This window comes from Alosa alosa, chromosome 16 (assembly GCF_017589495.1).
Source record: "Alosa alosa isolate M-15738 ecotype Scorff River chromosome 16, AALO_Geno_1.1, whole genome shotgun sequence".
Taxonomy (NCBI): domain Eukaryota; kingdom Metazoa; phylum Chordata; class Actinopteri; order Clupeiformes; family Clupeidae; genus Alosa; species Alosa alosa.
The window spans coordinates 16,721,724-16,748,452 of NC_063204.1; the positions used below are offsets into that span (position 1 = coordinate 16,721,724).

Here is a 26,729-nt window from a genome sequence, read left to right on the forward strand (position 1 = left end):
GAGATAAGGTTACAAAAGACAAATATTTGTTAAATGTGGTTGAAATGCAGTATTACTGGCACACCAAAAGCAACATTTGTCATTTTAATTGTTGCAGGTATGATGACCTCTTATCTCAGTCCAAAAAGCAAACATTTTATTGGAATTTACAAGCCACTGTTTGCACACATGTACAACATTCAGCTCGTAAAACAGATAATATGTATATATATTTTTTTAATTGACTTCAGATACATCCAAAACAACCACTCATTTTATGAGCCCCTAAGAGGCTCGGTTAACATATTTACATTTTTTTACCATCAAGGTTTCCCACAACATACATCTTCACGTTTCTCACATACATCAAAACATAAGTTTACAATAGAAAAACTGGAGACTGGTGTTATTTGTGTGGAGACTACTGGTATTACCATAATGCTACAAATTAAGAGTCTGAATTGGAGGTTGATTCTCTGATATTCTGGCTCAGAAAACGATGCCATGAGAGAAAGCACTGAAATCAGCCACATGACAATATCAGACACAGTCTTGTAAAGATCTCTAACCCGAACCCAATTTAGATTAAGATGCACAATAGTTAGATCACATTCCTGTTGGCGAAGATTGAAGAAAAAATACCTGTGCTCTGTCCACCAACCAATAGGCTGTTAGACTATTTAGTCACCAGTGTCTGCAGTTGTCATCAATGACAAAACATGAATTTGCTTCATACTACAGCATATTAATCCTAAAAAATAAAACACTGCTCTGTAGAAGCTGCCAACATAACAGCACGATGTTGAAGAGAAAGGCTTTCTAACATGAATATCTGACTTGCTGATAGATGTGTGGAGCACTTGACAGTCATGGACAGTCAGAGAAACATCAGAGAACATACATCCTTTTATTCCAAACATCTACATTGACAAACATCGGTGTGGAAAGAACACAGAAGAAACGGTACAGATGAACTGCCAGTCTGCTAATGCTGTGGCGAAAAGCTCTCCTGAACTAGAGACCGTACCGCTGACTAACATGCACACAAGTTTTAATGTCATTTTTTAAATCTGTGCTGATTAACTTGAGTTGAACACCCAGGGCTAAGGCTTTAGCTCTATATAGGAAATATGGTGTTTGACCAGTTCTACATGAATTGCATTTCAACAGTGATAAAACATTGGTAAACATCAAACTGCTTGTCCGGCACAGTGTAACAAGGTGTGAACAGTAGCATAAACGGTGCGAGTCCAATCCCATACCATTCACTCTATACAGCGGCCTACATTTGGAACTCTGCAGTGATCATGAGATGGCACATGATTGGTCCAACAGCTTTTTTAAGCATGCTCTAAAAGTCTGCCCTCAAACTCCGAAGACTGCAGGCTTGATTGTTCAAGGCAAACCAAAACTACTGCCACACACACACACACACACACACACACACACACACACTCTTTCTACTATGGGGAGGACGCTATTAACATTACTTACTTTCAAACATTGCTTTCTCTCTAATGTTTCCTTGCTGATGAGAACAGCACGGTGAGTCTTGCCCTAGAGCTCTGTTTTCACAGGATAACACACCTTGACTGCACCGCCTCCTTCTAAAAATAAGAGTTACTTCCTTGACTGTTCTCAAGGAGGCTTATGTGAAGTACCTTCTCAAAAGACAAGGCAGAAGACTATATTCACAGCTGAATGTAATTGGTTTGACTGAGCTCAGAAGAACAAACTCCACCAACTGGCACTTAAGCAACAGATGATCCTTTATACATTAGCACTGTTACCTATAATGGCCAAGTATTCTAATACAGCTTAAAGAAATCAATTCTACACATACTGTAAGACACCACAGAGCCCAAATAACCTTGCTGAAGTGCTTGCTTATGGTAACACAATGGATTGCTTTTAGTGTCCATGCGTCTCTATAGAGATGGCAACAGAGCCGAAGGGATCTACATCAAAGTCTGAGTGTGTTGTTGTTGTTTACGTAAGTGTTTCATCTCAAAGGAACTGTGGTGACATGTAATGTTCTCACCAATATATCTGCTCATAACCCACCCATGTGGACAGGACTGGTGTAAATGGCAAACGGTGAGGACAGACAGATATGCATGTTGAATAGCTATAACGGGACACGCTGTACAATAGATCCTCATTGTCTGCTTCAGACAGCTTACAGGAAGTAAAGAATAGGATCCTATTCTCCGACTGTAACAGTAACAGAACCAAACAGGATGATGTCAAATGAGTTGGAAAGAATCCTGTAGGAAAACAAACTCCCTTTCTAACACACGAGCGCGCACGCGCATGCATACACACACACATACACACACACACACACACACACACACACACACACACACACACTATAAATGTCTTAGTATGAGCCTACGTAACACACAGTTTTGGCTGCAGACTGTGGATGAGGCTTCGCTCACGTGTGTGAGTGAGTGAGTGAGAGCATGTTGGGGGGAGAAGGACTGTGCCCTGGCGCGGATGAACAGCATGCAAGGGGGTGAGAGGATGCCGGCGGGTGGCACTCAGCAGGCCTGTGCTGCGGCGACGGCAGCTCACTTCTCCTGCAGGAGGGCGGGAATGTTGATGTTCCAGCCAATGGCTTGCCGGTCGAAGCCACAGGTGAAGAGGTTGCAGGCCTGGTTCTCCTCGTTCCAGACGGAGCAGCACACCATGCGCCGGTGGCCCTGTTCAAAACAAGTCAACAAATAACCTGTAAGTAACAACAACAAACAAAAAAAAAAAAAACTCCCTGATGTGGTAACGTTAGATCAATCTTCCATTTCAGCTGCAAACACAGGGACACAGAAAGCAGCCCACTGGGCCGGTTGCCTTTGGCCAGGAGGGTGAAGAGATCAGGTTGAGCATCAGCATAGTGCTGGTATCAGCAGCCACCACAGCAGTGTCAGCACGGCTGACCGCAGCAGACCCTCTTCACGGCCGAGACGGAGGAGATGGAGGAGGGACAGGAAGGGAGGGAGAGAGAGACCGAGACACATTCCAGCTCCAATTCCTTGGGCTCCTCACACTCTTAGCTCACCTCATCCTCATCTTCAGCATTTACACTTCCTTTCTCTGGTGTGCACATGCTCACACACGCTCACTCTCAATGCAGTCACTCTGTTCTCCCACTCCAGTTTTCTCTCTGGGGCACTCACTCCCTCTTTTAGCCTCACTGTCTATTTCTTTTTCTTTGTGAAAGTGTGTGTGTGTGTGTGTGTGTGTGTGCTTGTGTGTGCATGCATGAGACAGACAGACAGACAGAATGAGAGAGAAACACACCATTGAGCAAGTGTAAGCGTGTGTGTGTGTGTGTGTGTGTGTGTGTGTGTGTGTGTGTGTGTGTACTAGCACACCTGTCTGTTGCTGCGTGGCAGTCTGGCGAGTCGTACTCCCGTCATGTCGAACAGCCTGACTTGTCGGTTGTCGTGTGGGAGTGCAATGATCCTCTGCGTAGCGGAGACACTTATCCTGCAGAGTGACAAGAGCCCCGAGTCAAACTTCCCACAGGAAACTGTTCAAAGGCACCTCTCAGCTCCCCAGATACCCACCCAGACATCTGTCATTAAGAGTCCAATAAATCTGCTACGTCATGTAGGTTTTGATGAGATTGTTTTATCTAACAATAGGCCTTTTCACACTGCCAAAATCGCCGCGATTTTAAGTACCAGAATCGCGAACGACTGTCCCTTTCACATAGACCGAGGCGGAACGGCGGGACAAAGTGTCTCGCCAAATTTACTACCAAGCCCCCTAGACATCTTGCCGAGTTTTTTTGTTCCGGCACCAGTGTGAATGGGTCAAGGCGGAAAGGGGAATCTGGGCAGGCATTTCGATGCTATGTCCAGCCCACCACAGGAGATTGCAAATAAATCTAACTGATCAAAAGCAGCAATAGCAGAGACAGCACATTATGTCAATCTTTAAATTCACAAAGTCTCCAGTCATGTAATGCCTGCTAGAGTTGACTGTAGCTCAGAATGCAATCGGTTGCCATAATAGGCCATCCTAAAATCCAGCAATAAAACAAAGCATGAACTCATGAGCATCTGTCTGCCCTATATGTATATCCTCTGATTGTAATGCTTACAGATATCTAGGTGATATTTGTACTTTGAGACGATCCATACTCACATTAACTGAATCTTATTAACCCGAACTGCGATGTTCCAAACAGAGTGACTGTAGGATGCAATGCCTAATAATCTCACTGCCTTTGGCATAACTGCTAACAGTGCGCCTATTGTTAAACACCTGAAAAATATTAAGCTGCTGTTTTCTTTTCATGACGAGCACTAAGTTTGAATGATTTATGACTGAATGGAACGTTGCGTTTTTAAGCGCCAGAACCACGTTGTGTGACAAAGTTTACACCAATCATCATCTTCTAATGTATCCTTATGTCGAGATGTCCATTCTCTTTGCCCTAGGCTATCATTTGTGCGCAAAGCATGTTTCAATTAAGACAGTAGCCTACACAAGCTATTTTTATTGTTGTAATATTGAATGATTTCATGAATAAAGCGTTGAAAAATTGTATGCACAGTGCGTACAGGATTACGGCTGGCGGCGCCACTGACCAAGGCCACAGTATCCTGTGAACCTCTGATTTTCAAAAGGGCAATGACGGCCAACGCAGGGGGCAACTCTTCTCTTCTATTTCCCTTCCAAATGACTTTTTATTGTCTGAAGACATCGATCGCAAGAATCTAACATTCTAAGCAACAGCAAAGCAACTTCACTTGCATTTGTAGGGTACTACAAATGCAAGCTAACCAAAGTGCAGTCGGTTCTCCCGCCATGGTTTTGGATCACTCTACACGCCCCCTATTGCACGTCACATTTTAATTTGCGAGCTAATCCTGCCTCCTGGCTCCCCAAAATGCCGCATCATGTGAACAGATCAGCAGGCTGGCAAATTTTCACCTCATTTTCAGACACACGTTGCGGCAAAAAGACGTCTCCTCTTCCCGCAAATTTTGCGTAATCTCTGTGTGAAAAGGCCTAATCAGTCCCTGATCAGATCTGTGTTATTACATTTAGAACAGAGCTGAAAATTCCTGAATGAGTAGCTAATCAAAAGTTTCAAAAGCTGTGTGGTTCATGCATTACATGTCTCAAAAAATTTGAATATCATGGAAAAGTCCATTGCCCTGTCCAGACTGAGATATGAAAGGCTCAAGAAACCATTGCCGTTGTTTTGACTACATTAGCTGATTAGAGCTCCTCTCAGGTCGATATTTCATTCCTTTGTGGAATATTTTGAAATACTGAATTTTTTATTTCCATTAGCTGTAATCCATAATAAGCCAAAATTAGAATAATAATAATAAAAAAAAAGGCTTGAAATATTTTACTTAATCTTATAAAGATTATATGGTTTATAAGGTTTCACTTTTTGAAATAAATGATGGGGAAAAAAAGATTTATTCCATGATATTTAAATGTTTTTAGATGTACCTGTATATGTAACCAGAGCTCTCTGAGAAATGGATTATGACAAAGTTAATGAAAGTCATCCTGCGTCACCTGTTGACAGCTGAATCCGTACGGATGGTGGCTATCGGCGACCGCATGTTCTTCAAATCCCACACCTTCACAGTGCGATCGTCGCTTCCAGACACCACGTTATCTCCTGCGGTGAAGACTGCTGACGTCACCGTGCTGCAAGACAAACACCAGAGCAGAGGGTCGATCAATACAACCACAGACGACACCACACACATGCACACATACATACATACATACACAAGCCAGCAGTTTCATCATCCTCAAAAACAAGTCATCAAAGATGACAAACCTTCTGCCAGTCCAAACCACACACACACACCTGTGTGCAATCTCACAACTCAATCTCACTTGCTGCATCATATTGGTTAGCCTTTACCCCTGCCCTCAGTCAATCAATAAAGCTCACTGGCTCAGGAACAGTCAGAAATGTTCATAAACCCTGCATGATGAGCAGAGGGATTTGGTTATCTAAACTGCCTTGCGCCGATCCATACAGTCACACAAAGACGGAATAGACATAAGCCCCACCCTGCACAGCAGATCAATCTATAGACCCACGTTGAGCTAACATGCAGGCTCTTCCAGATTTCTAACAGAGATAACAGATGTGCAGGAAAAGTATGATTGTCGTGACCAAAAAAAGAGAGTAGAACTTTGCCCATTTGGCCACTTCCAATTTTTGGCCACTTCCACTTGACCACTGCAAATTTGAATATGGCCATCAACTCAATTTTCAACTCATCAATTTCAACTTTTTCACAGAGCTGTATTTCCATTCCAAAATCTATAATAACAGCAGTAGAGTTTAGCAGCTAAGAAAAAAAACAGTTAGCAAATGTGCAAACTTACAGCACAGCCAGATTTTTACACTCAACTCCTGAAACCCCTTGCTCAGCTCCCTTGGACTGCAGCTCAGACACATACTATGGAGGTCACACACATTCATTTAATACAGCCTAATATCTCTCATTTATAATGTCAGCTGCCGATGTCAATTTGCCCTCCCCCTGCAATCTTTCCTTCACTCTTCTCAGTTGAACACAATATATTAATAATACATTTTTTTTTTAAAAATCAAGGGATTGGCTGTGGTGTTCTGTTCCAGCTGCTGATTGAGATTAGCCCAGAGGAGAGCTAGTAAAGCGAGCCGGGCGGTGCACGCTCGCTACCTCCCCCTTCATTTAAACTGACATTAAATTAGGCTTTAATTAACTGCTCTGAACCAGGAGCTGGGGTGGCTGCAGCACTGGAGAGAGCGAGCCCCCCTTCCAGGAGCCAGACCCTACACAGAGGCTCTCATGCGGGGCGGAGAAATCTGTGGTGCACCGTGGAAATGCTTTCTGACACTGTACATCCCCCTCCTCCCCACCCCCAGCCCAGATGCGCACACACGCGCGCACACACACAGACACAGACACAGACACACACAGACACAGACACACACACACACACACACACACACACACACACACTCTACAGTAGAGAAAGAAAGAGGATTAATAAATTCAAACCTTGATTAAAAATCGTATTGACACTCATGTTTCGTTTTTTTTTTTTTCCATGTTCATTTTCCTTCCCCCCTTGAGACCCCTTGACAAGTAAGGTCAGGGTGATTAGGATGGGCTTGGGGGAGGGGTGCAACGTGTGTGTGAGAGTGTGTGTGTGTGTGTGTGCCTGCACGCACGGATGTGTTTTGGCCACACAGTAAGTAGGAGATGATACAACCAATGTAGCTGAAAAACTGAAAAAAGGTGGAAAAAAATATGTTGAATTACAGAAACAGATATGCAAAAATGGCATTTGAAAAAAAAAAGTTAAATAAATAAATAAATAAATAACTAAATAAATAAATCTGTGGCTTCCCCTGTCTTCTGCATATTTAGCGCGTCTCGTCCTTCGCCCCTTTGCTCTTGTTAGCGTGATCACTGGACGATTACTCGGAGGGCTCCTGAGCAGCAGTCTGCTACCGGCCCTTCCCTTCCCTTCTTCTGCCAGGCTGCTTCTGTCCGATGACTGGGTCTGTAATTACTTCGCCTCATCAGTGAAATATTAGCCTGTCTGGAGCCTACAGGTCTAGTGCAGTATTTACGGTAACCAAACTGAGCTTAAATGTGCCCTGCAAATCTGATCAACCGCACTGCTGTGCAGTACCTAGGGTATCTGTTTTACACTTGCTTCTCAATGCTTTAACCAAACTGAAGAAAATATTGAATGTGCAGATTGCTGATACATTACCAGATTACATCCAAGTTTCAAATAATTAACAGGCCTATACACTAAAAAACGCTAATTACAGAGGTAATTATGGGTATTATCAGCCCAATACAGCTGTTGCCATTAGAGATTATAAGGGACTGCACTATAAGAGCTTGCTACTACTACTCCAGTCATTCCACGCAAGCCATTTTCTACCATGTAGGTGTGGAGGCTTGTGTTGTTAATGGCAGTGTGTATGCACAACATGTTAAGAGTTCTTCATGTCGTTATCGTTATAGTTTATGTGTGAACGTCGTCATTCATATTAACAAGAACGATATTTATTTATAGTTATCGTTATTGGTGTGAATGGGCCTTAACTCTGAATAATTTGTAGTTTCTCAGTGACTGTTTATAACCCCTCTACCCCACACCCCTCCGGTGTGACAACAATGACAACAGCTTTCTAACCCTTAAGGGTACCTATGTGTGACTTGTCTATCTGTGGCTACACCACATATCACCTCAGGGCTTCATTCTGACTTACAATCAGATAAAGAAGCATCACTCAGTCTATTATGTGCAAAAAACAAATTAATCATGAGCGACAGAAATTGAGCCTCATTCACTTTCAGAGGCTGCACTAAGCTCAACTCTACAGCTAGAATGAAGTCCATGGTTCCAAAATCAACGCACCTATTGGTATCATATGCTGGCAAGGGCTTCAAATCTAGCCAACATTTTGATAAGAGTAAAACAAGCATGCTCATTTTCAAAAAAGGTCTTTGAATTCTTTCTCTCTCTCTCTCTCTCTCTCTCTAAAAAGCCAGATTTACATGGACTATTGTGGACATGGTTGAAATTCAACTGGTAATTAATATATTGGTCTGTGGTTTGTTATGGTGTATAAATAATCTCCCTTTCCAGATAAATAACTAATGGTTTTACAGAAAATCTGTTGGTTTGTTCTGTGTAAAATCTGTGTTCAAATTAAAAGGATAAAACGTTTAACATGATATGGTTTTCTTGTTTACATTAATTCCATGATATTACATTTCAATATCCATTACTAAAAAGCTTCATTAGACAAGAAGAAATGAATGACGATTAATCACAGCAATACTGGGGATTACTTAGTTAATTTTGTAATAATGTGACAGCCCTTACTGTACTGCTGACCAAGAGAGTGGAAATAATTAAAGCATTCTGGCACAGACTGATTAATATGAAAGTCAGAATACTACTGAACCTCACTAGAGTTGGCCTGTGACAAGTTCAGGAGTCTTTCAACACATTAACCCATGACGCTATGGCCATGAACCCACAATGAGAAAAAAAGATCAACCAACTGTCAATGTCTGCATATCTGCAATTCAATGAACACACCTGAAGTTCTAGTCATTTCTATAGGGCTTCTTCAGCTTAGCTGGAACAAGAGAAACATAAAAGCCAAATGTTCAGAAACATAAAAGCCAAAAGTGACCATCACTCACTAGGAATCCAGGCATGTGGAGTAGCACAACGTAGCACAACTTTCAAAAGGTGGAGTAGCACAACTCACCCAATACCATGCATCTCAACTCTCAAATGTGTCGTTTCTCTTTCCTTTAAAAACGTCTTTCTTTTTTTCCTTGTTAATTCTTTCTTTCCAACTTTCATTTTTGTGATGGAGGAGTAATTGACTCGACACACTCGTGTCACAGCACAGTGAGTGAGAAGTGGGGCCGAGGGGAGGAGGAGAAGCTTTGTGACGACTAATCCCATTAGCACGATTGTCTATTGGAGAGCATTACTCGCCAGAATCCACAGGAATTAGACATGTTTGGCGGAAGACTTAATGAGCAGCATGTAATCCGTCGCCAATCAAACAGGCTTCAAGAGCAGTCGCCGCTAAAAGACAGTGAAAGGCCTGCCATTTCTCAAGAGTGGTGAGGGGTGTGTGTGTGTGTGTGAGTGAGTGAGTGTGTGCGTGTATATGCATTGGAGGTCATGTTACACTTTTCCTCCGTCTGTCATTTTGACAGACAGAGTTGTAAAAATCCCGTCATATCAATAGCTACCCCGTCATTCTATTTTAATGACAATAAGGCCTTTAATTTCATTTAATATTAATTTGTTAATTTTTTCAAACTAATACACAGAATAAATTCACAATTATAACGCTATCAACAGGAATGATGAAGACAAACAGGACTTGGCCACTAGGTCAAGTCAAAGAACAAAAAATGCCAGTGTTGAGCCCAAATAAAGTGTGAGCAGAGGCAGATAAGGAGAACATTTCAAGCCACTTTGAGAGGACCGGGATGAGTTTGTAACATACCGTTTGGTGGCGGCACTTTAATTTTGATGTTCTGCATGTTCTAGCAGGATCTGACGGGCGCTGTGCGGCCAAGTAACGCAACATATTTTTGGGATATGGTTAAAATGGCGACCTGTGGTGTGCATGTGTGCATGAGATAGCAAACAAGGTAGAACAAAACAGGGCTAAGTTGAACTGAGTAATGCCCACTCGTCAGCATTGGCAGAGGCTGAGACCTTAGGGAACTAGGGAACTAGTACCCAACTGAGATACTACACTGCCATCTGGTGGTGGTCATAAGAAGTGCAGGATTGAAACATTCAACAACACAGTCAAGTTTTTTTTTGATTATGTAGGAGAACGTAAGAGTGCATTTAGGTATGCATACAGAAAACTACAGAATTTCTATTGTTGAGTTGAGTTGCAAAGTTCAGCTATTCTAAGCATGTAGTCCTATCTGTGTGTTTGTGTAGAACTCACTCGGTGTGCCCCTGAAACACATTCACTGAGTGGATGGATGGGTCTCTGAAGTCCCACAGGCGGAAAGTGGTGTCTCGTGAAGAGGTCACCACCAGCCTCTGGGTAGGATGCGTGCAACAGTGGGTCAGCTCCTGGTCATGACCTGCTCATGACACACACACACACACACACACACACAAATTAATACAGTCAACACTACTACAAATGTCACTAAGAGACCCTTATGAGAGGATTTGCTGTAGTCCATGGTTGCAGAAATATTATCTCTAGCTAAGGTCTCAGTATTAAGAATATGCCTGCAAAACAGCAGAGAAAGCTAACGCTCCCTTTTTCATCAGTACAGAGGATGTTCGACCAATAGAAATCGGTCCAAGGAAAAGAGAAAGGAACGGTGGCAGTACCTGTGAGAGTGTGGACAAGCTCCGAGGTCTCCACCTCGTACAGGTTGGCCGCGCGATCCCAGGACGCAGTGACCACCTGCCGCCCTCCAACCAGCCAGTCGGCAGCGATGACCACACCCTGGTGGCTCTTGAGGGTGGTGGTGGCCACTCGCACTGTCGGGCACTCGTTCACCCCGTCGCCCTCGGGATCCGCCTCGTCCTTGTCCGAGAAGTCCACATCGTCATCACAGGACACCTGTAGTAGGCCCACAGTGTCAGCGCGTTCACAGCAACACAGCAAGTGAGAGAAAGAGGGCTCAAGCTAGAGGAGGTCCTGTAAATCTCAGCCATCCTGTCATCATGCACCTTTGTTGTAATTACAACACAAGCAAAGAGGGAGGCAGCCATTTTGCTTCAAGGCCTTTGCTTCCATCTGATTTAATAGACTTGAGACTCCAGGGCTCCAGCAGAGAGGGAGTGAGCCCATGTGTGGAAGGGAGAAAGTGGGAGTGACGGCAGGTAGGAACGGCACTCACGCTGATGTCTGCTGGAGGCTGAGGGAGAGGCAGTTGGACCATGTAGCGCCAGATGTGAGCTGTCTGATCCCCAGATGCTGTCAAGAGACATAGACACACAGATGGACTGAGAACCTCACTTCACAAGACAAACAGTCTGTTATCCAAGCATCTCAGAGCACTAATTAAATGTTCCCACCCTTTTATCTTTGCATGCCTGCCTGCGTGTGTGAGTGTGTGTGTGTGTGTGTGTGTGTGTGTGTGTACGCATACAATGGTAAGAAGCATACTGATACTCTGTGTTTTTCACTGCTTTGGCATATCTGAGGCAGGGGTTTAACCTGTATTCACTTGCAGACTGAGTCACAGGCTTAATCATGTATGATTTCTAGTAACACCTCCACCAATACACCGCTCCCATTTTAGCTAGAGGCAACCACACTGACAAACAAGAATGCAGAGATGATTCACCACAAACTGACAAATTCATTTGAAATAAGGGGGATAGAACAGTAAACGGTATAGATACCGTTTAGATATGTCCAAATATTAATAGTAATGGTCAAAGCAAGAGCTCTTACAACTATAATTAGTCCCCATGTTGAACATATACTGTTAAAAAAAAACTGTTCCCTATTCTAGCTTACCGGTCAGAGCCATTTGCTCTGTGGGGTGGAACTTGATGGAGTTCACTGCGGGGGGGAAATAAAAACTTTTGATTAAACACCTAAATCCTAAGAATGCAAGAGTGAAGAAACATTCACTTGGTGGTCTTCCTGTGTGAGGACAGCTAGGCACTCACCTGAACCTGCATGGCCCGCATACTTCAGAAGACACTTGCCAGTCTCAATGCTCCACAGCATGGCACAGTGATCTGCCAACACACATGCACATCAGACTCTTGTGATGGGAATCATTACTACATACAAACTAAGCACAATATCTGATTACGTCAAACAAAATGGCTCACATAAAAAAGTAACATGCAAGTGATATTACAAATGAACCCGAAGGATATTCTACACAAAAAAATCACTTTGAATTTTAGTTTAATTATTTAAAATTAAATTCAATGTTTTGTTTATACCTACGTCTTCATAAGAACTAAACTGATTATGATTGACATTGCAGTTTTGTACTAACATAATCACCAAAGCATAATAAAAGACACAGCAGTAATACTGATCAGACACACCAACTTGTTACAGAGACCTGAATGAGTCAACGCCTAATGTTAGCTCACAACAGTGAGCGTACAGAGGATCTCATCAAAGACTATTATAACATATTAGGCCACAGCATGATGCTCCTCAGTGTAAAATATACCTCACATTCAAAACCAAGACTATCACATGACATTCTCCTGATGCAGCACCTGTCTATAGGCAACATGCTGAGAGAACAGCACGGCCCTAATAAGGACGTTTGCTTTTTCTTATTGCATTTTTTCAGGCTCTATTTTGCAGCAGCATTTTGATGTTGAGTATTCTTTCAAAACTAAGAAAACGGGTCTTTAAAGACCCTTCATACTGAAGCACCTGGGGTTATGCATATCCCTCTGGGATAAACCGTTTCAAAAGCTTTTGATAGATGACTGACAGAACACCCAAATAAACAATCATAACCAAGTATGGCCTAGCTCAGAACATCCAAAACTATGATTCACCTTTTAACAAAATGTCAAGTAATCACATTGTTCAAACAATGAAATCATAGCCTATTTGTTTGCACAGCTGGAAAATGTAGCCTATGAGGCAATAATCTAAACTTACATGCCTTGTGTTTCCAAATCACCTATTAATAAAACTGCAGAACATAAAACATTCAAACCTCACAAAGTTCTTGTTTTAGTAAACAAAACCCACTTTCTAACACATGAAATTCCATTCAAAATGCTAATGTAGATTTAGTTCAGGAGAAAATATTTGCTTTAATTGTTATGTTTGAATCAGAATGAGTGATGCCAAACCAATGATGGATAATTTAAAAAAGCATCATCTCAAATACATACAGAACTTCGACTTCCTGGTTATTGTGAATCTTAGTTATGCACTGCTGAAGGAAAGACTGCCTGGTTATTGTGAATCTTAGTTATGCACTGCTGAAGGAAAGACTGCCTGGTTATTGTGAACCTTAGTTATGCACTGCCGAAGGCAAGACTGCCTGGTTATTGTGAATCTTAGTTATGCACTGCTGAAGGCAAGACTGCCTGGTTATTGTGAATCTTAGTTATGCACTGCCGAAGGCCTTGTACCTGCTGATGCAGTGCCAAGAACAACAGGCTGGGAGCGGGTGACGGCCAGGTCCCAGATGCCATCTCTGTGGCCCACATACTCCTTCACCAGCTGACAAACGGCACGGGATGTGGTGGCTTTGAAACTGGAGACAATCTGTGGAGTAAAGCAGTTCTGTAAATAGGGCCCAAGAACACACCAGTAGAGACCAAGATGCAAGCACCTCTCTCTCTCTCTCTCTCTCTCTCACTCTCTCTCTCCCTCCCCGTCACGCACACACACACAGTTGGAGCTAAAGTTAAACAATGATAACCAAGCAGTAAAGCAGCACAGGTTTGCATGGCCGTGTGCTAATAAATGCTGGCTCATACACACACACACACTTGCACACACACATGCACGTACACACACACACACTTCCACACTTCCACACACACACACACACACACACGCACACACACACACACACACACACACACACACACACACACACACACACACACACACACACACACACACACACACACATGCATACACACACACACACACACACTTGCACACACACACACACACACACACACACACTTGCACACACACACATGCATACACACACACACACACACACACTTGCACGCACACACACACACTTGCACGCACCACTTAGAAGCAAAAGCCAGGGAAAGGCTGCCATTGTAAACAATAACATAATATGTAACGCATTTTATACAAAAAATGTCATGAAGTCATAATTTTAAAAAAGCAACGAGAACCAGCAATAAAAGTACAACTAGAACCAAGAAGCCAGATTATGTGGGGGGAAAACGAATGACCAAAACATCACAATACATTTAACATTTAATTCCTTTGAAATTCAAACCATATAATACACAAATACAAATTCAAAAAAATGAACAACCGCAGAAATTCTATTTACTTCAGACAGAGAACAGAATTTAATACAAAGGCAATGCCTGAAGTTTGAGAGCAGTACATTTCCAAAGAGAGACATTCTTTTAAATGACACTACTGAGCAAACAAGCCAATACGGGGCAGCAAGCAGATAAGCATAATAGGGCACTTGTTGCAACTAATATTGTTTCAGTGGCAGTGTGGGAAAACCATATACAGTTCAGCCATTGGCAAAGCTGATAGAACACTTGCACCAACCTCTGACAAACATTGACATCTTTTATTACGAAAGATCATTTGAAAATCATTATGCAAAATGTTGCACTTCTAACATATTTTACCCCTATTCCTAATAATTACAGCTAGCATACGCACATAATTACTGACCTGTTTATTATCTCCATTTATACACACTCCTCCCATTAGTTTGAACTCTTTTGCCTACTTTAAAGGCCCCATGTGGAGAATATTTACCATTGACACACTCAACACAGAGGACATACAATTCTGAACACAAATGAGCATTTACTCATTTAACTCATGTAACTGTAACTTTTCAAGTTCAATAAGTATACTAATACTACTAACAATACTAATCCTGGTGTATGATGTGGGAAAGCCACATGCAGTAGGGATCTACATGCACAGTTCCTACTTGTAGAAGAAACAAGATGAACGTGTTGATGAATGGTAGAGAAAACTGGACTGTCGGGAAACATTCAAACTAAAGACTGGAGGGAGGACATACTCATACAGTCAACCATAAGGTTCCAAAAGTACATAGTTTTAAAAGTTACTCAGAAATAGAAATGCCATAAATGTCAGATTTTAAAACATATGGAGAATCCCAGAGGATATGTACCTTACCAAAACTCAACCAACATCTACATGGTGAAAGTATATCTATGACAGATTTGTTTGAAATTTGAAAGGTTGCCTGAATAGAGTATTTAGAAAGCAGCATATGCAGGCTAAGACAAGCTTTAGGCACTAAAAGCATATTTAGGATAATACCATTACTGGGTGCAAAACCTTGTATTTCACAAACCATGTCAAAACAAACCTCACAAAATAATTCAAGACTTTTCTAGGTACTCAATATGTCGGCATAATATAGCTATAATGTTTTGAAAACAACTGTTATATGGTATAGAGGCTACAGGCTTGTAAGGCTGGCTGGCTATTAAAACATTTTAGATCAAGATAAGATTTAGTCTACAAGTAGCCTATACTGTGTAATGACTGAAACAATTGAGCTGAGCTTAACTGAACTCCATAACACCACCTGCTTGAAAACGTATATAGAAACAGTGAAGGGAACCAGTAACAGACAAACCATAAGCAGAAAGTCAACTCATTCGGCCATCCCAAAATCAGGCCACACAAAGCAATTGTCGCCTGCTCCCAAAACACTTAAAAATCAACAAGACATGATATCCAGGGTTTTGCACCACATGCAATGATATGCTAAAAACAATGAGAAAAGCCATACTCAGTGTGTGTATACGGTCTCTGTCCACCCACAATAGTTTTTACTGCTAAGCAGCCAGATGGACAAAGCTGGGTACAACTACACACAGGTCACAGAGGAAATGTAACCTAGATTTTTAAATTAACTTTATTTCAACTAAAACATTGGCAAAGTGAAAGTAACAAAAGCTGCAGATGCCTATGCAAGCACAACAGAACCTATATTGAGTGTTCACAAAAAGTGGCGCAACATTTGTTGTTTACTTAAGAGCCTGTGCCACTGAAGTCTGTTACTTCAGTGTTTTTTTTCTGCAAAAGCTCTTAACAGAAAAAAAAGCAACTAACGCTGAAGCTAAATACTGTACACTACTTGTGTGTTCCTAATCTTTAAAAGCCAGGGAACGGGGGAGGGGGGCAGAGATCTCCAGAGACCCTGCCCACTCGGCCATGAGCATGCATTTGGGCACAAAGGTGAAGCAAAGAAATTACCCATGAGTCTCCACCCCACAACTCCCAGTTCCCCACATTGAAGTTGCGTGGTCCACCTACTTTGCCATGGAAAGAGTTTGAGCGCTAGAAAATTGTCAAGAGTGAGAAAGAAAGAGCATTTTAAATGTACTTGTGATCAAAATGTTTCCTAATGAGAGAAAAGAAGAGTGAGCGACGAAAGAATTTCAGAGTTTAGAATAATGAAAGATGGTATGGCAAGAAAGAACCTGTGGTGAACCTGCATGCAACTGAAATGGTACACAGCCATGACAAATTGCTATAGTTGCTGCACTGGTTGCACAACACATCTGTAATTCCTTACAGGAATTCAAAAGCCTGCTACAGAACACCCATACATATAATCCAAGAGCTATGCAATGAATTGATCAATTTCAATACCAGCGAACTACTCTGCAGAGATAGGCAATTACAGTCAATCATCAGTACAAAACATCATCTTCCTGTTGAGAAATAAACATCTTATATGAATCAGTAATCTTGTTTTCATCTTAGAGCCTAGTACAGTATACTCAACAAAGGCTTACTCAACTTGTACTTCTTTTTGTGTGAGCACAGAAAATTCTTTCACTGAGCATAATGTCATCATACTAAGCTTCCTTATACAAAGACTTGGCAAACATCTCAAAGCATTAAGTTCTACACATGGACAAGGGCAAGCGAACACACCAGAGGATCAGACTTAAGGGGCAAACAGGATTACAGTTTCATTAAGCATGAGTACCACTGCTTCTTTCAAGCCAGTCATTTATGATGGCAAAGTAGTCCCACATAGCTGAGAACAACTTCAAACAATTTGGACTAGTTATGGGACCCACTGATACCCTCCCTAATGCAGCCTGGCAGTGGGCTATACATCAAAGGGTCTTAACACACGGACAAACCCAGAACAATGTATCTCAATTTCACAGTCATGAATGGAAGGGGACATTTGCTATGCACTCTTAAACATACCTTGCTTGTGGAAGCCTTGTATGTGGTCTTGAGTTTCTGGGAGAGCTGGCTTGTGCTATGGCTGGCTGTGTAAAAAAAATCATGAATGAAGCGATCATTAGATTAAAAACCAAGAGAAAAAGGTAACACTTTATTTTAAGGTTCACATGTTAGCCACTAATACATACCTAATTAATGCCTGTATTAGTGACTTGTAATTTCTTAATAATGACCTAGTAAGCCTTGATCTCTACCTACTAAGTAAGTACCAAAAGAGAATACATATAACCCACTAGTATACTGTCTGAATAAATCCCGAACCACCTGGGCACATGAAATTTGGTGGGTATGTAGCCCCACTAGACTTTTACGGAAAAATTTTGTTTTAGATCCCCGGGGCCCTCCCCCCCGTGCTGGGCCCCAAGAACCGCAAAAAAAGCAGTTTTTCCTAAATAACTACCTGAACCGTGGCACTGAGGATGAAGAATCTTTTATGGTATGTTGGTCTCAAGAGCCCACATCCATCTGGCCCATAATCATTCATTTGTGATTTGCACCCCCCCCCGGTAAAAAATGAAAATACAATATTATTCTGCTTTAATCGCCCCTATCTTCAGTTAAGATGTTCAGAACTGCACCAAATGTTATGTGTATGATTGACCTGGCATTCTCTGGGGGTATGCCAAGTTTCGTAGAATTTCATCCATGGGGTGGTCTAAAAAAAAATTTAGGTTATGTGTACATTTAGTGACAGTACACTCATTGGCCTGTAGATGGCGGTGCACACATATACACACACACACACACACACACACACACACACACAGGCACGCACATACTATCGGTATTAGAACGGCCGATACATAATTACAAATTCAGTAGGATTAAAAGAAAGCCAAAATAAATATTCATCATCATCATGGCTGCATTTCCAGTATTGGCGATAAGTAGTCGTTTGTCCACTAGATGGCACGTCGTTGCAGTGAGACATAATTTTGTTGGAAGTTAAAAGTGGGTTGGAAAAACAATGGACGCTTCATTCAAGGAGTGTAGTTTACCGCAGAGAACGTCTAATAAGGATAGGATGATGTTCACATGAAATGTAATTTCCATTTCTTCTTGAAGCCGAAATAAATCTGAGGATGTTTATCGGACATGCTTGGTTTTACTGCAGGTAATGCGTTAATCTTATAATATCAATAAGGACCTAGGTAATGTTACCGTTAAGCGTTGGTTGAGTGATGGAGGCATTTGATTGATTGCATTTGTAGAAATCTATAAATGCGGTTATACCAAGCAAATTGATAGAAGCACTGTAATTGTATCTTTCGACTGTCATTTGTTGCACGTGCTACAAAAAATCATTCTGTGCAATAGAAGATTTACCAACGCTTACACCGGTCTGATACAGTTTTGCCTATACATGCGTGAGACTGAGACGCCTGTTTATTTTGTTTTAAGTCGTGCAGGGTGTGAGAGGGAATCGATGTGCTTTGATTCCAGCTTGGTAGTTGTAGTCTGTGAAATTAAAAAGCACGCGTGTGTGTGAAGTATCCAATGACACCTTCATTTCATTATGGCTGCTTTAGCAACACACTTTAAGCTACTGTGTAGTGGGTGCCATTTAGAAGTGGCTACTTCATTATCTCGCTTTCCTTGACTCATGGAGCTGCGTGAATTTTATTACAACTTTAAACCACATACGATATGGCAGTTTAAGTCCGCTTGATACTGTAAGGCGAAGCCATTGGTTTCAAAGGAGATTTTATTTGTGTAAGCCAGCATAGCCTATTGACAATTTATGTTGTAAATAGGCCTACCTTATAAGCCTACCTGTAGCTTAGGGAAGCTAACAGCTTTCTATTAGGATCTAGTTTGTTAGTTACAGTTTTGTCATAACTCCCTGATGCATTTTTGCATTTAGAATAGCCAGAGCGTGAATATCTCAATCGGAAAATTAAACAATATCGGGTGCATATGGACTATGATCTGCCCGCTATTTATTTTTTGATTTCTTAAAAGATTGAGCTTGGTCTGGTGAAAGCCAGACTAGCCATGGACCTCAGTTACACAATGCAAGGGAACATGAATGAGCCTATATTTGCACGAACAATAACGCACAACAGCTCTTCAACTTTGAACTTCAACTTTTTCAAATTTCATCAAGGCCCATTTGGACATGTCAGCTATTTGCACCACTGGTTAGATGTAAAACAGCATTTCGTTTCAGACTACTGTTACTTAATTTGTGCATTAACAATAACGTTTCAGACTACTGTTACTTAATTTGTGCATTGACAATAAAGCATTCCATGAACTAAAGATGACTAAAATCTTATGTAGAAGAAGAAACATTCACAAAAAATCCATCCATCCAAAAATGACCTTTGTTTTTGATAGCTGTTGAAAACGGCATGGAACTGACAGAGATGTTTTTGTTTTTGTTTATAAATAAATAAATAAATAAATAAATAAATAAATAAATAAATAAATAAATAAATAACATTATGCTGATACTTTTGCTTTTCCCAAATACAATGTAGCCTACAGGTGTAAATGACATTTCATCAATCCAGTTGCAATGGATGAACTGTGATGAACTGCCCTACTTGTGATTGTTTAGAGATTTTAAAGGTTTTATAACAATGCTACATCTTCTTTGGCTATTCTACAATCTATTCACCTTTTCAGCACCAGTAGGCTACTTTCTGTGCAGCCGCACACACACAGTACAGCAGGGGGGTCCAGTACAGCAGGGGGGGCTACAGATCAAATCAAAAAACGATGGTTCCATGCTATCCATGTGGGGTTACATGCCCACCAAGTTTCGTGTACCCTGGTCTTTCAGTGTCCCGGGAATCCTTGTTGGTGTACGGTCACTAAATGTACACATAAATTATTTTATTGTAAGGCCCCCCATGAACGAAAGTACACAAAACTTGGCATGCATTCGGAGGGTGTCATAATGATACTACACTTTCAATTTAGTGCAGTTTGACCATGTCAGCCAGAGATATTGTGATGAAAACACCTAATTTTTTGCTTTTTAATTTTTAACTAGGTGGCGCTATACATGAAATAAGTGGTAATGGGATGGGTTGACATGCCCCCTAAGACCAACATACAAAAAAAAGGTGGACCTCCTAGGCCCTACGGTTCTCGAGATATTCACAGAAAACTGTCTCCAGCCACCTACAGGCCAGTTGGTGTACTGTAACATAAATTAATTTATTGTGTGGCCCCCCATGAACAGAATTCCACGAAACTTGGCGTGCATTCAGAGGGTGTCATAATGATCCTACACTTCCAATTTAGTGCAGTTTTGACAATGTTAGGTCACAGATACCTGCGATTACAACACCTCATTTTACTTTTTGTGTTTAACTAGGTGGCTATACATGAAATGAGTGGTTATGGAATGGGTTGACATGGCCCCTTGAGATCAACATACAAAAAAAAGAATGGTCCTCCTAAACCTTACGGTTCTCGAGATATTCACAGAAAACTGTGTCTGCCCTACCCTCCTTTCGGGGGGTGCAGTCCAGAGGGGGGGCTACAGATCAAAAAACGAAAAACGATGGTTCCATGCTATTCATATGGGGTTACATGCCCACAAAGTTTCATCTACCCCGGTCTTTCAGTGTCCCGGGAATCCTTGACGGAAATTTGGACATGCGGAAAAGAAAAAAAAATGACTAAACCTATATTCGCTGTGCGGCGGTCATAATTAGGTATGTATTAGTGGCTAACATGTGAACCTTAAAATAAAGTGTTACCAACACAACTAAATCTTGGCAATTAAGTGCGATTTGTGCATGTGAAGAAGTGGTCACAGCTCTGCAAATAAGGAATGTGCAAGCAAGTAATTTATTTTGTATCAAAACCAAATAGACTAAGGTATGTTGCAGAAATCCAGAAACATTGGAACAGTTCATGTTCTCAGGTGGCTTGAGGATTCCAGTCAATTGAATCATTGCAGTGTTTAAACAGCAATAAAACTGACCTTTGGTTTTCAGAGCTCCTTTGGTAAGGTCTCCTCCATCTACCGTCTGTCCTTCACCAGTCAAACGTTCATTGAGTGAATCAATTTCTCGTCGCACTGCAGACAAAACGTTCCAACATCCCATAAGCAGTCAAGACATCTCTCTCAAACTGAGTACATTACCTCACCAATATCACACACCATTACAAAATGATGTGCAAGTGAGACTACAGAGTTCCAAAAAAAAAAAAAAAAAAAAAGGGCAACAATGGTGAATGTTCTATACTGTAGATGTGGACTTTTGCAGTACTGGAGCCAACCTTTCATTCTTACTTACATTCTATGTTTTCAATGTAGAGGTTTTCAAATTCACGCTCTATTTGTCCAAAAAGGTCCAGTAGGTTACTCCTCAAGGAAATGGGCAACTTTGAGTCCTACAGAGAAGAGTTTAGTTTAGAAATGCGTAATACACAGTACAATAAGTCAAGATATAACCATATGCCGTTTATGGACATCATTTCAGAAACACAGGCCATCTGGTTATTAAACTAACATTACTTCATATCAAACCATAATCGTATGTGGAACTACTGCAATAAGGAAACAATGGGTAACTGCGGCGGACATGGGCCTGTTAAATGTTCACTGTGGTGGTGAAAGAAAACCTGTTTCTGCCAGCAGTGTGGAGATCTTCACTGATAATGTTACTGTTTGTTGACACAATAAAAATGTCTAAACTGAGCAAAAACACTACATTGTTAGACTTATGTTAGATAACATAAGCAAGAATTTCTACCACAGTAATGTTACCATCCCATGAATACCAAGAAAGGAGTTTCCAATACAACAAACATATGTTTACCAGATCATCCTTACAATATAATAACGACTGGGCGATTCCCCTACGAATTCAGCAAGGGTGAGCAAAGGAGCATTGTCTATCATACAGCCAATTTATAATTACCTTCTACATCAATTTCAGGTGCCTATACCATAAATAAGCCTACTTTATTTAATCTTAGCTAATTGTAGACCAGTTTCACAAGGATATAATTCTACTATACTAGGGAAACTACACCACTAACTGTTTTCACATTTAGATGATTCTCTACAACATTAAAATACAACACAATCCTACTTCATAAACTTACCTCCATGCTTAAGACTATGTAGCTCCCAGATTTCAGCAAGATTAAGACTAGGTAAAGAAAAGCAGTCTCCAGTGAAAACAACTCACTTAACTAAAGACAGAAAAGGTAATTTCAAATTAGTATTGCGCTCACTCACTCTACTGTGTACACTCGTCAATATCTACACCTCCACACTCAGAGCCCTCAGAGAGAGTGTGGCTCACAACTCTCTAGTCTGTCAAAGCCACATGTACATACACAACACAAAGGGAGGGGGGTGGCTCCACTCCTAGCCTTCATTTTCACAAAGCAACTCAATCATGTGCTGAAGTCAAGATCTCCCTGGCAACCCCATATAATGGCAGCATTATATATATTATTATATATGATATGATACTCAATCAGGAATTTACAGGTACCACATCTCAACACCTAAGGATGGATAACAACTGCTGCACTGTCCAGTTGTACAGAAAAAATGGATGAGGCAGAGGCAAAGAAAGAATGCGATTAAATCTTCATAAAGACCCGAAGGGTACATCAACACTATTCCGTTTTCGTCTGAATCCGAAATACTTGTATAATTTTTGCTCATCATCTACACTACTCAGTCTGGCATTTTCAAAGTTCCTTGCACTAAATGATTTGAAAACGCTGTCGGCCCCGTTTTCACTTTGAAAACTCAGGCTTTGCGTTTTGATGTGGACAGTGAATCAGCAAACATCTGAAAATGATGATGTAGAAACCCTTCCTGATTGGACCTCGTTAGTCCAATGTTTCTTGACTTTCCATGACTCACTTCAACTATCAGCGATGAATGCAACATGAAACAAAATACCCGCCGTCTCTGGTAGTTGTTGTGCAGTTAAGTGCTACATCAATTGGTCAGAGTGCCCATGCTCAGACCTTGGCTTGGGGCCCCAAGCAAACACCCCTAAAAAGCCACTGTTCTATAAAGACCTGTCCCCACTCCACTTCCGGTTGGCTCTGACCTGGTCATTCTTCTTCACTGAATGTGGGTCAGTGGGGGAAAATACATGTATTTTTTTATGTGAAACTGCACCTGTGCCTGTAATCCTGCCTGTGCAACTTCACAACCTTAAAACATAGTATCAGTAATTAAATCACCAAATTACATTACTAATGCGGTGACAAAAGGCGTTGTGAGAAGTAAGTCTGGGGTCGTTTGCTTGGTTACAGTCAATTGTTGTTTCTAAGCATGAATCCTTTCGCTGTTTCTGATTATACTTGTTTTGCCAGCTGTCTAGTTCTCCAGATAGCATGTTATTTAACCAGAGTTCATTGTGTTAACAATGTAGTAGCAAAATGAGCTCATACATTTATTTTGTCCAATCGTTACCTTGCATGACTACACTCTCAGTGTAGTAGACTCCATTGATGGACAGCTTTTCAATCAACCATCATTTACAAAGTTTCAAGAGCAATGATATAGAATAGTGACTAAACTTTTGTACAAGATCTAATTCATAGGTGAGGATATATCTGGACAACAGTCAGCTATGTTTATCACTGAACTAGCCTTTCAGTTTGAATAAGAGATAGTTCATGATTAAACTACTAAAAAGAATGTCTGTGGCCGACAGGGCCAAATGTTGGAGGATTTAAATTCCAAACACAAGAGCTCATCGGTCAATATAGTTACTTTTTAAACACAGGAATGTTAACAATTCTCTTTTTTTTTTTTGACAACAGACATCATTCAATGAGGCTAATTATCAATACTTAGGTTAATACAATTACCAGTGGGCCTAAGCTTCCAATGCAAATGGTTCACTTATGAATAAGTATTTTGAATAAGATGGAGACATAAACCTGAAGAATGTCTTAAGAAACACACACATGCCTGTGTAACAGCACAATCGAAGCAGGCTGAAATTGTTTTTCCTCGTCCTCTTTCTCTATATTCATGCTCACAGTGCACACAAAACACTGTCAACAATGTTGTTCAACAAGTTCAATACTGTAAAACTGCCATCCAGTAGATAGCTACTGATACAGATTTTACAACAGGACCCACCCTCGGTACACTTAAACACATTCTCTTCCTGTAACTGGTTGTATGGTTGTGTCTGGAAGAGAGATCAGCACAACGTGTTTAATTACTCTTTTACTTCATTCTACCATGCCATCATTCAAATCAGTTAGATCATGTATCCTGTGTGAGTAGGCCTATAGGCCTGCCTGTGTGCATGGCAAAGAAAGAGCCTTCCTCACCTGTGCCTCCAGCATGTCTCTGTGACCCGTAGGGCGATCCTGCTCGGTGCTGTTAGTTCGCCGTATGGACAGGCTATGCGACTTGCGTTTCTGCTTGGCTTGTCTGGCGGCTGCGCTGTTTCCACTTTCAACAGGCATCCCTCCTCAGTGACGTCTACACACAAGCTTCCTACCTGAAACTGAGTAAACACAAGATCCAACCTAGTTGCTGAGATGTCTCCCTCTGGCTGCTACTCCCATCCATCACAATGAATCATGCCATTATACACATGCCTTAGCACAGCCATGCAGTCAGTATGCAAACATCTTCTATTTTTAAAATACCCTAATGCTGAAACACTTGATGGTGATATGGACAAAACAGTTGTGGTCAGTCTTTTCAGACTGTGAAATTCTAGCAGCTAGCCTACAAATTTTGAAGGAGTGTTGGATTTTAGACTACAGGATCTGCCATAGCAAAAGAAAATCAAACACTGCTCACAAAAACTGCACATGGGATTGAGGACGTAGACAATGTAGATGGTGGGAAACGTGCATGGATTGGTGATAAATATGTTAAATGGTGCTGACTGAAAGAAAATGTGTGAAAGCAAAATAAAATACCAGCAGTGAGGAGCAGTGATTAGACAAAGCAGAAGCATCTTCAGGATAAATGACTCTGAAGCAGAGAAGGCCTCGGTGGGGTGGTCGGTCAGACGCCTCTCCACCACTGAACAACAAATAAAAACGTTCGAAAAGTTTAGACTCTAGGATGCAGAAACCAAAAACATGAATAATCGACGATATATAGATTCTAAAAGCTTTTGAACAACAAAAAAAGACACATCGAACTACAAACCTCGCTCAAAAAAAAACAGGGTAAAGCTAAACTCAAAGAGCAAGATGACAGCAAAACTGCAACAACACGACTGTGCAGCATGCTAACGTTAAGCATGTCATATGACACCATGTCATGTATCACGAAGTTATCTTTCGCCACTAACGTTGAGGTACTTAGAATCTAGAACAGGCCGCATTCCACATGAAAAATGAGTTTAACGCTGACTAGACATTTGTAGCGTCAGATTAAAAGAGAACTCCTGACGGGTTTAAATAGTAGACAAGGGGAAATGGTAGGTAGAACTAGGTACCTCTAACCTGACTAAAGTCTCGGAAGCTAGTTGCCGTTGCGCTTGAGAAATTCGATTTTGCACACGTTCCCAGTTAACAAGCATTAAGATAGTTGGGTGCAAGGTCAGAAACTGTAACACGCCGTTCTATCATCTGCTAGTATATCCTCGCAGATCTTGAAAGGCTACGATCATAGCCAACCATGTTTGCAGTATAGCTCAGGGTTAGAGTTACAGTGGTTAGCTTCCTGCTGAACGACACAGTTCTGGCATATTGCAATGGTCGTGTTTGGCAGGTCAGCTGTTTAGCTAGCTGGTTAGAGTGCTACCCTAAACGAGGAGTCACGAAAAGCTAATCGAGCTAATCGCACGAAACATTCACGTGTCGAAACCAGGTTCCTCTACTTACATTGAATGTCGTTTGTTTGTGCAGTTATCTTACACTGTTCACTGATAACTAAAATGGCTTCAACGCTAAATAGCTTGTCCTCCACGATTTTTCCAGATGAACTGACGTTAGCTAGCGAAAAGGCGTCAAAGGTATCTACTAGCCTGTTTGACGACAACTACTGTCAAGCAGGCACTTCCGGCTAATGAAATAATTTTAGTGTCAGTATAAAAGTCCACACCACAGATAAGGAAACAGAATGTGATGGGTATTAATGTTGTCTATGGTGGCTTTATATCGATAGAAATGCCCCAACAGGTGTTTGCTCACATGAAACTTTTTGTTGTGACTTTTTTTAATTATGTAAGAGGCGTTTATTTCCCATTTCAAATTGTTGCTGTCCCTGCTATGACCCAAGAAAATGTAAAGGAATCTGGCAAGGTTATGGTCT

At 41.3% G+C, this 26,729-nt stretch overlaps 1 protein-coding gene across 3 annotated transcripts; it reads right to left on the minus strand.

Moving 5' to 3' along the window:
- Nucleotides 1-25: 25 nt before the first annotated feature.
- On the minus strand, nucleotides 26-26,467 carry wdr37 (WD repeat domain 37). Of its 3 annotated transcripts, XM_048266205.1 has the most exons (15): nucleotides 26,300-26,467; nucleotides 25,385-25,490; nucleotides 24,782-24,960; nucleotides 21,754-21,850; nucleotides 21,438-21,533; nucleotides 17,456-17,520; nucleotides 13,636-13,771; nucleotides 12,184-12,255; nucleotides 12,029-12,073; nucleotides 11,403-11,479; nucleotides 10,888-11,122; nucleotides 10,487-10,628; nucleotides 5,530-5,664; nucleotides 3,357-3,471; nucleotides 26-2,687 (listed from the first exon to the last, which is right to left on the minus strand). In XM_048266205.1, the coding sequence occupies exons 3-15, from the start codon at nucleotides 24,917-24,919 to the stop codon at nucleotides 2,556-2,558; spliced, it is 1,485 nt and encodes a 494-aa protein (XP_048122162.1). In that variant the 5' UTR covers nucleotides 24,920-24,960; nucleotides 25,385-25,490; nucleotides 26,300-26,467; the 3' UTR covers nucleotides 26-2,555. The 3 variants fall into 3 exon arrangements, with proteins under 3 accessions (XP_048122162.1, XP_048122163.1, XP_048122164.1); XM_048266206.1 differs by lacking the exon at nucleotides 25,385-25,490; XM_048266207.1 differs by lacking the exons at nucleotides 25,385-25,490; nucleotides 26,300-26,467 and adding an exon at nucleotides 22,568-22,614 and having other exon boundaries at nucleotides 24,782-24,920.
- Between the last annotated feature and the right edge of the window lie 262 nt (nucleotides 26,468-26,729).